General features: G+C 43.8%; 1 protein-coding gene across 1 annotated transcript; it reads right to left on the bottom strand.

Moving 5' to 3' along the window:
• Window positions 1–1,479: 1,479 nt before the first annotated feature.
• Window positions 1,480–11,474, bottom strand: LOC116622415 (zinc finger and SCAN domain-containing protein 4-like). Its single transcript, XM_032388885.1, has 4 exons — window positions 11,406–11,474; window positions 3,453–3,827; window positions 2,680–2,845; window positions 1,480–2,589 (listed from the first exon to the last, which is right to left on the bottom strand). The coding sequence occupies exons 1-4, from the start codon at window positions 11,472–11,474 to the stop codon at window positions 1,841–1,843; spliced, it is 1,359 nt and encodes a 452-aa protein (XP_032244776.1). The 3' UTR covers window positions 1,480–1,840.
• Window positions 11,475–16,277: the final 4,803 nt, after the last annotated feature.

Here is a 16,277-nt window from a genome sequence, read left to right on the forward strand (position 1 = left end):
AGCTCTCCCGGCCGTTTGCTCCGCGCTGTGGCTCCGTGGGCCTGCTGTGCCCTGCCGTGGTGGTCCCTACCCCAAACCCGCCCCATGCGCGCGACCTCTGCCCCTTCCTCTGCTGTCCCCTCCAAGATGCGACCTCGGATCCCATGTGGCCGCGGTACCTTGAAGCGCAGTCCCTCTGCGCAGACCTCCCGAGGTTCTCTCGAGCAGAGCCCCCGCTGACCAAGGTTTCTGTGCCCCAGTCCTTGTTTCCGAGGCCCCACGGGGGACGTGGACCGGCGCCTTGTTAGACTTACCTGAGTCGTGGCTTCCTCCGGGGACGAGCGTGTGTTTGGGCACCGGGCCACTCCGGCCCTCGAGTGGAGGACCTCGTGGAGAGGGGGGTGCACACCCTACGTTTACTTTTCCACCAAACACTCAGGGGCCTCTCTGAGCACAGAAACTCCAAACACGGGCCGACGCAGTACTCAGAGCTAAACTTCTAACGCCGACACCTCTAGCCATTGATTCCCAGAGGCAACCGCCGCGCGCGTGCGCAGAGCTCGCCGCCGACTACAGCACCTGAAGAGCGCGCGCGGCGGGACATCTGGACTACAAGTCCCAGAAGTCTTCGGAGCGCCTCGTGCCTACCGGTCTTCAGCGCACAGCGCCTCGCGGGATTTCTGCTCGCGGGCTGCGGGGAATCACTTTCCGTGCCCTGGGGAGACAACGGGGCCTCCCGGAGAGCACTGCGGGCCGCAGGCGAGACAAGGCCCTAATTCTTTGTTTCAGTCTTTCCACTCTGGAATTTAACCCTCAGTCCCAAATTTACAAAGACCTTGTATAAACAAGTTCACCTGGAAGCCTTAATAGCCGTAAGCTCTGGCTAGGAACGCGGGGTGGTCACCTCGGGATCATTGTCTGTCCTTATTTGTACAAATGAAGCCGACCTTGTGTGGCAACTCCATGTGTAATGTGTCTATAACTCAGAGTGGGAGTGGGCCCACTTTGGGTACCAAACTCCAATTTCATAGACGATAGCTCACCATGTGCACTTTTATCTCAGCGCTGCACAAAAACCTTATTCTCCAAACCTGTTCTGAAAATAAGCCTCTCTCTATCCGCACCCCCCCCCACACCTGCCATCTTTGGAAGAAATGAATGGAAAAACATTCTGCCTTTCTGATGTCTATCGATCAAATAGCACTCTGCAACTTTCAGTTTCATTCAGGTTCAGTTTAGCTATTAATATTTCCAGTGAAGTAAATGATTTTATCATTTATTTTTTAAAATATTTTGAGAGAGATAGCAAGAGAGCAGAGCAGGGAGGGAGGGGCAGAGAGAGAAGCAGGCTCCCCACAGAGCGGGGAGCCCAACGTGGGGCTACATTGGGGACCCTGGGATCATGACCTGAGCTGAAGGCAGACGCTTAGCCAACTGAGTCACCCAGGTGGCCCTGATTATATCATTTAAATATAAAAGTTCCCTTTCCAGGTTCCTGCTTTCACTTCCCACAGTTTAGGTGCATGTGGTCCAGGAGAGATATAAAAAGTGTGGACAGAGCACAGGGGAGCAGGAGGGAAAGCATCACTTGGCCACTGGGAGCTATTTGTGTCCTGGAGTTGAACATTCCGGGATTAAGTAATAGTACCAACATTACAGCTTCATTTATTCAACAGATATTCTTTATTTGAAATTTGTCAGCCACTTTTCTAGGCACCTGAGATACTCTAGTGAACAAACTGAGAAATTCCTCCTCAAACTTTTTCGTGAAGACAATAAATGGAAAATATAATCAGGAAAGTGTATGTTCTAAATAGGGAAGTACTATGGAAATATACATATTTGCATTGATATTCATGTATCATTCCATTGGGGCTGCACCCGAGGAAGCTTCTGGTGTGAAAGGAACACCTTTGAAGGCACTTTTCTGGTGAGTCCTCAGGTGGCGGTGGTAGGTGGACGACTGGCGGTAGCTTCTATGGCAGAGGGAACATTCATAGGGCTTCTCCCCTGTGTGGATTCTCTCATGTGCCAGGAGGTTGGTTTTGTGGCTGAAGGATTTTTCACACGTGCTGCACGTGAAAGGCTTCTCTTCTGCATGAATCTTCTGATGCACGTGTAGGTCTGATGCTTGGAAGAAGCCTTTGTTACACTCAGCACAAGTAAATGTCCTCTCGTTATTGTGTCTTCTCTGATGGGCTTTTAGCTGAGAGAAATACCTAAAGATCCTGGGACACTTTTCACATCTGTATGAGTTGTGGGCTTCATGGCATCCTCCTTGGTGTCCCCCACATGTGGAGTTCCCCTCAGTTCTCTGGTGGGTAGGAACAGGCTCAGGGATGACCTGGATTGACTGAGAGAGAAACCCTGGTCCCCCCTCTATAAGGACATCTTGATATGAGGGTCCCTTCAGGGACCCTTCCTTGGACCTGGATGTGCCTAGACCTGCTCTTCCAGAGCTGAGCAGATTCTTCAAAGAAACACTGTCCTCTTCAAGCCTAGGACAGTCCTCTTCCTGGATAATGAGCAGGGAAGGTATTTCATTGCCTTGACTAGTAATACTGTCATTCATGTGATAAATGTTGTCTCCATTTTTTTTATCTTTATCTCCTGTGTGGGGATAAAGTGACTCAGTGAAGTTGTACCCAAGAAGGAGTCCACACACATCATCCCTCTAGTACCTTGGCTTACCCCACTCACCTTGTCCTGTTTCCAAGGAAGTATCTTGGGGAGTCCAGGAGGGCATCCCCATATTTGTCCCTGCTGGGGATGCTATTGACAGCTGTTTTGTTAGATGGACAATGACTTCTTTTAAGGGCATATTCTCAGAAAAGAGGGCTTCCTGTCCCCGCATGTGGACGTGGACCTGTTACAAAAAAACAATGATCACTTATATATTCTTCATTAAGGTGTCTTTCCTAATGAAAAAAGATGAAGGGGCGCCTGGGTGGCTCAGTCAGTTAAGCATCTGCCTTTTGCTCAGATCATGAACCCAGGGTCCTGGGATTGAGTCCCGCATCGGGCTTCCTGCTCAGTGGGGAGTCTGCTTCTTCCTCTCCCTCTACCCTTCCCTCCTGCTCTGGCTCTCTCTCAAATAAATAAAATCTTTAAAAAAATATATGAATACTAAAGTTTTCTGAGGGAAGATCCAGCTCTTGTCCAGGCATTCTCATCCTTGAGGTTTTGCCCAACTGACAACTTTTCAGTGAGTTCTTCCACCATCTCTCCAATGAAACGCAATGAAATAAATAAATATGTTGGTTCCTATATTACGTCCCACTGAAAGAATGACTATAACACTATTTTTGCTCACTTTGGTTGCGAAAAATTTCCCTTGGTGAGGAAGAGTGTGATCTGACAAATAACTGCATCTACAATAACTTCTTTCTCTACTTCCAGCTATCTCCTACTGACTACTTACTCCTTACTCTTTTTGGCCCCTCACTCCAGGATAAAAAGAACCTTCTACTCACTAAGTCAGGTGGCTTCACAGAACTATCACTCAGATCTTCCATGAATTTCTCCAAATTTCTGCCACTGGATTCCCATTTCTTTTTCAAAGTCGACCAATCACTGCAGTGCCTGTTGATCATAAATTGTTCCAAGACCACCTGAAAAATAATTTCATCCTTGCTGTGTTTTTCTGGCTGCAGCCATGAGTAAAATGATTTATAGAGTCTTTGCAGTTCCTGCTTTGCACGTGAGTTGTTGCACTTTTGAAATAAGCTGTGCCGAGGGTCCTGGAACTCAGAAATGTCCTCTGCCTTTTGGAGAGCAGCTCCTTGGCTGGGTTTAAAGTCTTTATTTTTTGACCCAGGATCATCCATGGATGGTTCACACAGAAATGACTAGTAATATTTATCAGAGACTCAACTTCCTGGATTCAGTTTGAAGTCCTGTGTTTCTGGAGATCTGTTTCAAAACAAAATCAGGACATCTATAAATAATATTGGATGTATTTTCTGATCTTATTTTACTAGCTAGACAACAGTCAAATGTTACATAGAGTGGATAGTGATGGATGCTTAAAAACTTAAGCTACAAATAGGAGAGATATGTATTTAATTTTATCACTGGAATGATTTAAAAAAAAAGAAAATAAAATTAAATTTCAGGCCTGTATTACTCCACTGGTGAATTTTATGAGACATTTAAGAAAGAAATAACACTAGTCTTATACAAGAGCATATAAAAAGACACTCCTCTTTTACTTAATGAGGTTAATTAATTAATCAAGCTTACTGATAAACCTTACTAGTACATCAAAGGAACACTACTACTAGGAAGTAATTCTCATGAACATAGATGCAAAAATCCGTAACTAAATATCTGAAAATCAAACTCAGTCATATATAAGGAAAATAATACATCATGAATAGGTGGATTTTATCTTCTATATAAAATTTGGGTTAAATCTCAAAAAGCAATGTAATTTACCACATTATTGAATTTCAAGAATATACTATCATCTTAGTAGTAGATACATTAAATAAGCTTAATAAAAGTCAGTACTCAATCCAAGAAAGATATTTAGTAAACTAGGAGAAGGGAGCTTCCATTGTGTGATAAGGCATTTACAAAATGAGTATAGAAAAAATTCTTAAAAGTTTTGCCCTTGACATTTGGGCTTTCCCCATAATTTGGCTATAATACTGCTATAAACATCAGGGTGCATGTATCCCTTCGAATCAGTATTTTTGTATCCTTCAGGTAAATACCTAGTAGTGCAATTGCTGGGTTGTAGGGTAGCTCTATTTTTAACTCTTTGAGGAGCCTCCATACTGTTTTCCAGAGTGGTTGCACCAGCTTGCGTTCCCACCAACAGTGTGAGTGGAGGTTCCCTTTTTCTCCACATCCTTGCCAATACCTGTTTCCTGTGCTGGTAATTTTAGCCATTCTGACTGGTGTGAGGTGGAATCTCACTGTAGTTTTGATTTGTATTTCCCGATGATGAGTGATGTTGAGCATCTTTCCATCTGTATGTTAGTCATCTGTAGTCTTCTTTGTAAAAATGTCTATTCAGGCAGCAGTACAGATGAAGTTGAGTTTGCCTTACTTAGTATTTATTTCTACTTGCAAACCATATTGTATGGGCAACTATAGGCACAACCCTTGGAAGATCGAGTTGGTAAGATTAGGAGAAAAGGTACACTGTTGTTGGGAATGTAAACTGGTGCAGCCACTATGGAAAACAGTATGGAGGTCCCTAAAAAAATTAGGCTAAATGAAATAAATCAGACAGAGACAGAAACATAAATACCATATGATCTCATTGTGGAATCTTTTTTTTTAAGATTTTATTTATTCATTTGAGACACACAGATACAGAGAGAGAGAGAGCATGAGCAGGGGGAGAGGCAGAAGGAGAGGGAGAAGCAGGCTCTTTGCTGAGCCAGGAGCCCAACGTAGGGCTCGATCCCAGGACCCTCGGGGCAGCAAAATGGGTGAAGGGTATCAAAAGTTACAAACTTTCATGGAGATACAATAAACAGCATGGTGACTATAGTTAATATTATACTGCATATTTTGAAGTTGCTAAGAGAGTAAATCTTAAAAGTTCTCATCACAGGGGTGCCTGGCTGGCTCAGTCAGAAGAGCATGGGACTCTTGATCTTGGGGTCATGAGGTTGAGCCCCATGTTGGGTGTAGAGATTACTTCAATAAATAAAACTTTAAAAACAAAAAACTAACAAACAAAAAGCTCTCATCACAAGAAAAGAATCTGTAACTATGTATGGTGATGGATATTAACTAGATTTATTGTGGTGATCACAATATAAATATCGAATTATGTTGTACTCCTCAAACTAATATAATGTGGTATTATCAATTATACTCCAATTCAAAAAACTAAATCTGTTTTCTATGTAATTTGTCTATTTTTGTGTCCTTTTCAATCTTATATATGGTAAGGAATTCAAGATTTCATACTAGGGGTGCCTGGCTGGTTCAGTCAGTAGAGTGTGTGACTCTTGATCTCAGGATTGTGAGTTTGAGCCCCATGTTGGGTGTAGAGATTACTTAAAAATAAAATCTTTTAGGGATGCCTGGGTGGCTCAGTGGGTTAAGCATCTGCCTTCGGCTCAGGTCACGATCCCAACCCTGGGATCGAGTCCAGCACTGGGCTCTCTGCTTGGCCGGGAGTCTGCTTCCCCCTCTGCCTGCCACTCCCCACCACTTGTACTTTCTGACAAAATCTTTAAAAAAATTAAATAAATAAAATCTTTTTTAAATGTCATACTATAAAACAAAAAGACAAGGAATTGGTATATTACATGGGCACAGAAAATGATTTTTGTTAAGGTGATATTTTGCAGTGTCAACCTCATCTGGTAGTCTGACAGGATTAACCACCTTGATCCCATCTATAAATGAGGTAAAGATGAATTCAGAATCACACAGAAGAGAATGGAATATATTTTTTCCTCTTCCCAATCCAGATGACTTTAGTATAATGCTAATCTCCTGGAGTCACACCCCATTTTACTTTCCCTTGCCCTCAGGAAGAAGTACTAAGTCCTTCCTCGTCTCAGGAGGCCTTGCCTGGGCCATCTCACCCCTCCAGCCCCATCTTGGTACACTGGCCTTTTATTCCCCCTGAAGATCTCTTCATCTAGGCCTCCCCACAAGTTCTTTTTCAGGACCACCCCAGGCACACACAAACCACACGGTCACACCTGTAGACAAGTACTCAATCCCACAGGGACACCACTGTAGGGCATCGTGATTAAGACCTTGGAATTCAAAATCAGACTGCCAGGTTCCAATGTGAAACAAGCTATTTGGCCCAGGCAAATTACCCATGATGTCCCCACCTGTCACAGAATTCCCAGTGTGTCACTGGAACTCAATGAGTTAATATTATGTAAAGCACATGGACAGACTACCTAGCCAAAGGTTTAAGCACTTAGTAAGGGTATGCAAAATAGCTGATACTTACCCTTTGACTCTTAGCCCCCACCCCCACCCCAATCCGCTCTGGACCATCACTTCAACAAGATGCCATAGAAATGTCTTACTAGAAGGGCGCCTGGGTGGCTCAAGTCGGTTAAGTGTCTTGCCTTTGACTCAGGTCATGATTCCAGGCTCCTGGGATCCAGCCCTGTCTCAGGCTCCCTGCTCAGCAGGGAGTCTGCTTCTCCCTCTCCCACTGTTCCTCCCCCCTGCTTGTGCTCAAGCTCTCTCTCTGTCAAAATCCTAAAAAAAAAAAAAAAGTCTTACTAGAAACAAAATTAACAAGACAACAGAGCCATACAAAAATGCTTTCTAGGGGAGAACTCTTTCAGTCCCGCCAGGATTTTACGAAGTCCACAACATCAATCCCTACTGAACCACAGCATCTGGCAAAATAGACCATCCCCAACAGAGCAGAGGCCGCTTTTCGGCAACAGGCTTGAGCAATGGAATGTAGAAAGGAGCACGGCGATCCCCTAGCTGAATATGGACAGGCCCATTGGGCAACTCACCTCAAATTATCCAAAGGCCCTAACTAATCAATGAGCTACTTACAACCAGGTACAGTTACCAAAAAACCAGAAAATTCTATCCATCACCGTACCTCCTCACCTTCCTTTATTGCAAGCAGTCTCTCCTCTGCTGAGCTGCCCGTCGCTGCCTTGCAGTGTATTCAATAAACTTCTATCACCTTTGTTCCGCCTCAGGTGACTCCTTTCACCTCCCAGGCCACCGATTTCCACCCGATCTGGTCGCCCTATATTTGGGGGCCCCCATCCAACCGGGAGAGACACCACACCTAATGCCTGAATAAGCCCCGTATTTTTGTTCCTAGGAGTCTTCCCTCAATAATTATACCCACATACACATGCACAAAACTGGAAATTTCCCTTGCATTCTGGAAACTCACCTACTCAGGAAGATTGAACTTCAAACTGGGCAATCCTGGGCCAAAAGGTGAGCTGCGGCGAGACTCACTCTGCACTGGCTCTTCAGCCTTCTTAAGGCTCCTCCCTTTTATAAGGTATGGGGTCAATGATGGATTTACGGACGTGATTGGATAAAATCTTCCTGTTGATGGAATCCCTGATGGATCTCCATCTTGCTCTAGCTTCAGCTCTCCAATATATTATGAGATAATATCCCTGGGGCTGGAGCAATCGGCCACAATCAAACACACTAATATTTCTGCAGTGAAATGTGACAACACTCACACTGAAGGAGAATACAAAGATTAGTGTTAGTCTCACATACATTCTGGCCAAGTTTTGTCTTAAGTGAGTCACACACAAACTTGCTAGTACTTTCTAATTCCCTGAGATTTGTGGATCGCAAGTGTGGCAGAGAACCAGGCTAATGTTCTCTCTTCCCGTGTCAATCCCAGGCTGGTGAATCAGAGGATACCCCAGGACTCCAGAGGAGAGGTTCCTAGTCCAGCAAAGAGCCTACAGGGACTGGAACAAAGATCATTTCAATGGGAAGAGAGAAATTGGTGCTTATCTTTATGTTGAGAAAGTACATCATATCTGAGAGACTTAACGTAAGGACAGTGTGAAGGTGAAGTTGCAATGGTGTGAGGCTCCTGGTTTGAAAATCTGGCTGGTGGGGGACTGTCCTGTATTGAGTAGGAAGAAAGGCAACAGGAAGAGATTCTATGAAACTCAGCACTTCCATTTCCTGACTCATGGGGAGTGAGACCATTCCATAGAAGATGAGGGAAGAATTTGGGGAACAAAGGGATTGTGTTCGACAAGGGACTGGTGCAGCAACATAATCATTGCCCATCTTCCCTCTACTTTCAAGTTGTGTCCAGAATCAAACCTCCTTCACCGCTCTACAGCCAGGACTTTCAGCCCAGTCCCCACTCTCTCAATCTTGGATTATTGACGTTAACTCCTCACGGGCCTCTCCTCCAGCTAGCCTTCAGCCTATTCTCAAAAATAGCCACTAGAGGGACCATATTATAACCAAGTGTGACTCATTCCTCTTGTCATTGTGGAACGCCCTGAGGACCCTACAGTCACTGAGGGCAGAGCTTCCCAACTGCCTCTGGTGAAGGACCTGCCCATCTCCACCCTCCTCATTCCTTCCCATCTGTCATGGATGATAAGGGAGCAGAAGGCTAGCTGAAGACTAGCTGAAGACGAAGCACAAGCTGACACCCTGCAACCCCCCCCCCTCCATGGGACATGTGTGACATTCTTCCGGGGATCTCCCAACTATCTTAAGGTTAATACCTTGCTAGAGGGGAAAACAACCTTAACGTGACAATGGCAAGGCCTCTGGTATCTTGTAGGTCAGGCCTCTTTAGCATATGAAAGTTCTTTTGAAACCTCCCTTTTTCAAGTATATAATCACCACTCCTCAACCGCCTCGTGCAGCAGCTCTTTCTGCCCATGGGTCCTGTCCCCGTGCTTTAATAAAACCACCATTTTGTACCAAAGATGTCTCAGAAATTCTCTCAGTCGTTGGCTCTGGACCTCACCCCACCGAACCTCATCTATATTCCAAAACCATATCAATGGACACACTTTCACAAGATGCAATAAAATGACTTACTAGAAATATAACAAATTAGCCATTTACTAACAAAAAAGCCATTACACAAAATGGAAGACCTTCTGATGTCATTAGATTTAAACTCAGTCAACTTGCTGTAATGGTTTCTAAATGATCATTTACTATTCATGTACTAGCCTTGCTGTGGAGAGTGGAGATGGGCAGTGTCCTCGGACCCCGTTCTGAGGAGTACTGACTTAAAGTAACAGCCAGATTCGTAACGGTAGCCCGGCGACCCTATTGACCTGGCCCCACGTCCTGTCCCCTTCAGCTCCTCTTCTCGCCCCTTTGTGCTGCTTGAGCCTCACTGGGCACACATGGCACTGGGATCCGGCAGCTTCTTTCCCATCTCTTTTATAAGCTCTTCCTTTTGATGTGGGAAACAAAGGCAGAAGGAAAATTAAAATGTCCTTACTACCTACAGCCCACTGACAAGTCCTTGAGACAGGGAGAGCGACATTCCTCGAGGGACTCAGCTGCCTCGATGTTAATACTTTGCTAAGGGCAAAAGGCAGTCCTAGCCTGACCTCCCCCAACCCCCAATCCTGTAAGTCTACTTTAATGTATAAAAATTCCTTTGGAAACTTCCTTTATCTCTAAACCCCCAAGATACGTGTTGGCAATCACCCCCCAAGCATATGGCCCACCGATATACATCTGAAGGGTCTCATGACTCAGGTTTTATTAGATGGTAATAAATGACCTTTTCCCAACAATAGCTAGCCCCATCAAGGTCCTGGAAACCTTGCTTCTAAAATTCCTTAGAGACTTAACGCTATCCCTAACCCCCTCCCAACTTGAAAGTACATAATGGGCACTCCTCATGACCCCAGTACAGCTCTTTCTGCCCACGGGTCATGTTCCCGTGCTTTAATGAAATCAGCTTTTTGCACCAAAGACATCTCAAGAATTCCTTCTTGGCCGTGGGCTTCGAACCCTAATAACGTCTTTCCTACATCACTTTTATGGAGTATACCTCCCCACCCAGCTCTCCTGCATTCCTGTCAGGTCTTTGTTCAAACATCTCCATGGTGAGAGCTGTGCTGGACATGCTTTCTAAAATTTGAAGCTATGCCCTGAAAGTCCCCATTCACTCAACCGCTGATTTTTCTCCTTAACCCTTATCACCATTGGGCAAGCTCAACATTCTACCTATTTACCTTGCTTTTGTTTATCACTTCCCTGCCTCCATCGTGGAATTTAATCAAATGGAGGGCGAGGATTTTCATCTATAACGTTGCCCACAGCCGTCTACATGGAACCTGGCACTTGGTAGGTCTTCTTCAGTTATGTGTCAAATTGAAACGCATGTTCCAGCAAGAGAAGGTGAAAAGCCTCCCAAAAATGGTGTGGCAGCAATAGGGAGGGGAGGATCAGACTAGACTAGCGGGAATTATGGAGTAGCCATTTCAAGACACGTTCAGGGAACTGACAGGTGGGCAACTGGCTATGTCCCAAAATCACCACAGAGAGATTAAAAGTTAGAAGAAACTCAGATTCTAGAAACTAGCAAAGCCCTGTGAGAAAACCCTGGGGGCAATCAAGGCCTATCTTAGATTTGGCTGGATGCAAGTTAAAGGCTGCCGGGAAGGGAGGAGTTGAGAAAATCACTTTAATTGCTCACTTAAATCACCTGGCAGGCAGCAGCTACCTCGTTTACTGCTAGAATAGACTGTGATGTCTAGAGGGTTTGAGGATTATCAGCAAGTCAAACTGATCAGTGGCCCCTGGGCTATCATACCATCCCCTCTCATCTTGCAGACCTGGGGAACTATGACTTGGGTTAGACAGACACACCTCTGCCCAGTGCTGCTTCTCTGCGGCCATGTAAAGATGAAAACTGACCAGCAGGGCCACCTAGTGTGGAGGGAGCTGGATTGTCCTTCCTGATCCCCTTGTTACTACACACTCACCAGATCTAACAGCATATGGCTGAACTGTATCCCTTCCTCTAAGCACACAGGAGACAGGATTTCATACATCCAGGGTAAGAAGAGAGGGAGGAAGCACACAATCCAAAAAAAAAAAAAAAGTCCATATTAAACAACAAAGGGAGGAAAAGAATAATGAAATTAAGATAAGCATAGAAAAATAATTAAGGAGATAAGGAAAGAAAAAAAGCCACCAGAAATAAGATATGCTTTATAAAAAATGCAGAGGATATTAGTAGGAAAAGGTAAGCCTAAACACAATAAAAAAGAGGAAGAAAAAATTTTTTTAATTAGTAGCAAGATAGATAATCAAATTGAGAACACCTAAAAATCAAAGGAAACAAGAAATAGAAAGCACAAAATAGCAGGGCGCCTGGGTGGCTCAGTCATTCAAGCGTCTTCCTTTGGCTCAGGTCGTGATCCCAGGGTCCTGAGATGGAGCCTGGCGTTGGGCTCCCTGCTCAGCGGGGAATCTGCTTCGCCCTCTCCCTCTGCCCTTCCCCCCTACTTGTGCTCGCTCGCGCTCTCACTGTCTCTCTCTCTCTCAAATAAATAACTAAAATCTTAAAAAAAGAACTATAAAAAAGAAAGCACAAAATAGCTAAAAGTATAACCTGGCATAGGAAGACAGATTTTTTTTTTTTTTTTTTTTAAAGATTTTATTTATTTATTTGACAGAGAGAGACACAGCGAGAGAGGGAACACAAGCAGGGGGAGAGGGAGAAGCAGGCTTCCGGCAGAGCACGGAGCCTGATGCGGGGCTCGATCCCAGGACCCTGGGACCATGACCTGAGCCGAAGGCAGATGCTTAACGACTGAGCCACCCAGGCGCCCCAGGAAGACAGATTTTTTAAATCTTTATGTCCCCAAAAGTAGCACCTCACTGTAATTGGCATTGGAATAATAATTGTGTAATAAATTATGTAGTTTTAGAATGTTGGTGAGGTCTGGAGCTGATGGCCAAGAAAGAATTCTTGAGATGTCCTTGGTGCAAAAAAGTTGGTTTTACTAAAGCATGGTGGACAGGACCTGTGGGCAGAAAGAGCTGCGGCACTGGGGTTTGAGGAGTGGTTGATGATATACTGGAGAGTTGGGGGAGGTAAGTAAAAAGGGAGGTGTCCAAAAGGACTTTCATATGCTAAAGAAGACCCTCAGGATCCGGGAGATGGAAACTGTCAAGCTAAGGTTGTTTTTCACTCTAGCAAAGCATTAAGACAGTTGGGAGTTTCCTGGAGGAATGTCACACATACCCCACCCAGGAGTGGTGTTGGGGGGGAAGGCTGCTGGGCGTCAGCTTGTGCTTTCTCCTCAGCTTGCCTCCTGCTTCCTCATCAATAAAGAAGGAAGATGGGGGCGCCTGGGTGGCTCAGTCGTTAAGCGCCTGCCTTCGGCTCAGGTCATGATCCCAGGGTCCTGGGATCGAGCCCCGCATCAGGCTCCCTGCTTGGCGGGAAGCCTGCTCCTCCCTCTCCCACTCCCCCTGCTTGTGTTCCCTCTCTCGCTGTCTCTCTCTGTCAAATAAATAAATAAAATCTTTAAAAAAAAAAAAAAAAGAAGGAAGATGGAAATGGAGGTAGCACAATATGGTGAAAAGGAGTCCCAAAAGGAAGGAAGGAAAATTGGGACGACCTGACGAAGGTGCATCTGTGGAGGGAGCAGAAACACTGTGGCAGGAAAGTCCATGATGTTCTCGGGCTGCAGAGCCCTCAAGCGTGAGGTAGGAGATAGTGGAAGAAATTCAGAGACGCAGCAGGAAGACACATGGTGGGTGAGGCAGGGGGATGAGGAAGTGAGGAGGAGGCAGGCAGGGTGTCTGGTTTCTGGCTGGGAAAATCTGCATGTCTGAACTCTGAAATGCCTAAACTTCATCCTGGTTCTAGCGAAATTAGGATGGTCTCCCTCCCTCTCTCCTCTATACCCACACCCACACCCACACCCACACATACACCTACACATACACACAATTCTGTCTCTTCATCTATATCCTGTCATTTTTCCTATGATGCTTTTATCCCAGTGTGTCGATTAAGACATTTTACAATCTTCACAATTTCATCCCTTAACTCTTTATCATTTGCTTATTTGCATATGTCATATTATGTGCAAATGTACTTTTGAACTTAATTCACATTTTTGCAGTTGCATTGAGGTATAAATGACACACGCAATTGTTTATAATTATAGTGTTCAACTGGGCATGGTATGTTATATGTAGACACCTGCAGAAATACCCTTACAATTAAGATAACAAATTGGTCCATTACCCTAGGAAACCTCCCCAACACCTCCTCTCTAGGCAACAAGTGATCCACTTTCTGTCACTATAGATTATTTTTCATTTTCTACAACTTGTATATATAAATGGACTAAAACTGTATATACTCCTTTTTGTCTGGTTTTGTTCACTCAGAATAATTATCTTGGGATTCATCCATGTTGCTGTTTATATAAACAGCTCATTCCCCTTTATTGATGAATAATATTCCATTTTATTAATATACTACATTTTGCTTATCCCTTCACTATTTTATGGGCATTGTATTGTTTTAACTTTTTGGTTATGAATAACATTACTATGAACGTTCATATGTAAATCTTTGTGTGGACAGGAATTTTTCATTTTCATTGGTAGATCCTAGGAGTGGAAATGTTGGGTCATGTTATATGGTGAGTTTATGTTTAACATTTTAAGAAACTTTAAAGCTGCTTGGTACATGGGCTGCACCATTTTCCATCTCCAGCAGCAATGTTCCAGCTTTGCCATGTCCCTGGGAACACTTAGAATTGCCTAATTATAGGGGCACCTGGGTGGCTCAGATGGTTAAGCGCTTGCCTTAGGCTCAGGTCATGATCCCGGGATTCTGGGATCAAGCCCCGCATCGAGCCCCACATCGAGCCCTGCATCGGGCTCCTTGCTCAGTAGGGAGTCTGCTTCTCCCTCTGCCTCTCCCTCTGCCTGCCACTCCTCCTACTTGTGCTCTCTCTGTCAAATAAATAAATAAAATCTTAGAATTGCCTAATTTTAGCTATGCTTGTGGGTGTGAAGCAGTATCTTGTGGTTTCAATATGCAATTCCTTAATAAATAATGATGTGGAGCATTTTAACATTTACTTACTTGATATCTATATATTTTCTTGGATTAAATGTCTTTCAACTCTTTTTCTCACTTTTCTTATTGAGCCTTAATATATCCTGAAAACAAGTCACCCTCCTGAGGTTAGTTCTCTGAGTCTGTGGCTTGCCTTTTATTCTCTTCTAATGTCTTTGAAAGATGAGAAGTTCTCAATTTTGATGAATTTTATCTTTTCTTTTTCATGAATCGTGCTTTTGATGGTGTACCTACAAAATCTTTGCCTAGCACAAAAAGCACAAAACATTTATCCAACGTTTCCTCTAGATGTTTTACCTAGAGGCTTTCGATTGTATATTTAAGTCGATAATATATTTTGTGTTAATTCTTTATCTTGTGAGATAAGTATCTAAACTCATGTTTTTGCATGTGGATATCCAGTGGTCCTAGAAGCATTTGTTGAAAAGACTATCCTCTCCCCACTGAATTACCTTGGCACCTTTGTTAAAAATTAATTGACCAAGGGGCACCTGGGTGGCTCAGTCGTTAAGCGTCTGCCTTCGACTCAGGTCATGATCCCAGGGTCCTGGGATTGAACCCCGCATCGGGCTCCCTGCTCCGCGGGAAGCCTGCTTCTACCTCTCCCACTCCCCCTGCTTGTGTTCCCTCTCTCGCTGTGTCTCTGTCAAATAAATAAATAAAATCTTTAAAAAAAAATTAATTGACCAAAATGCAAGAGTTTGTGTTTGGATTCTCAATTCTGTCCCATCGATCTATATGCCTGTCCTTATGACCTGACTTTGAGCTAATTCTCCATCAGCATATATGGGTAATCTGTGAGACAACACTGGGGAATATAACAATTTCTTAATAATGAATTATGAAAATATCTAATAATTTTTCCCCAAATAATTCCAATACAGTGTGGGGGATCTTTTTTTCTTTTACTTTTGTTGTTGTTGTTCTTTCTTTCCCCTTGTCTTTCTTGCTGGCTAATGTCTTTTTTCCCTTTTGTCTGCCTTCCTGTTGTTAATTTTTTTATTTAAGCTGCACGATAGGCAAATTTAATCCTTCCTGTTCCATTGTATCTTATTTACATGTTAACATTACTCTTGTTTCCTCAGTATGTACTGGATACTGATTTCCTATTTGTCAGTGTATTTTAAGAAATATTCATCTCCGATTACTGAAAGGGAAAGCACTAAATTTACAGTTAAGCATGGAAATGAATGCTATGGGCAAGATTTTATAAATTTCATGTAGAAATAGTTTTTAAGAACATCAAAAATGAAACATAATCAATGATATGCATACATGAGTTCTTCAGAAAGAAGACAGAACAGTTTTGGCCGATCTGTTAAAATGGTATATGCCTAGTGGTGCTTAGAAGGCAATGTAGAAATAAAGTGTTATTCTGTTGAATGTTGCTGAGTTTGAGATGAATCTCAGGGTTTAGAAAAAGACTTGGAGTTTTATTGTTAAAGGTCAGGAAGCAGGTGGCAAGGCATTCATCAATTTAGAGGAGATGTCAGAGGTCGTTCTTATTGAATCAGAGGAACCTAGAGACTAAAAAAGAAAATTGGGGAGTGAGTTGGCATCACAGAAGCATTAACCATTCCTTTTATTTCCCCTTTAATTTCCAACCAGCAGGACATCCATAACTCAAGATTCGTCTGCACAGCACACCAGCATGCTAGAGAGAGTCACACATCTATACATCTGAAGGTGGGAGGATTGGAGGCAGCAGAACTGGAGGAGCAGAGCTGCTGGTGCCTGTGACCCA

The sequence above is a fragment of the Phoca vitulina genome, unplaced genomic scaffold (genome assembly GCF_004348235.1).
Source record: "Phoca vitulina isolate PV1807 unplaced genomic scaffold, GSC_HSeal_1.0 scaffold52, whole genome shotgun sequence".
Taxonomy (NCBI): Eukaryota; Metazoa; Chordata; class Mammalia; order Carnivora; family Phocidae; genus Phoca; species Phoca vitulina.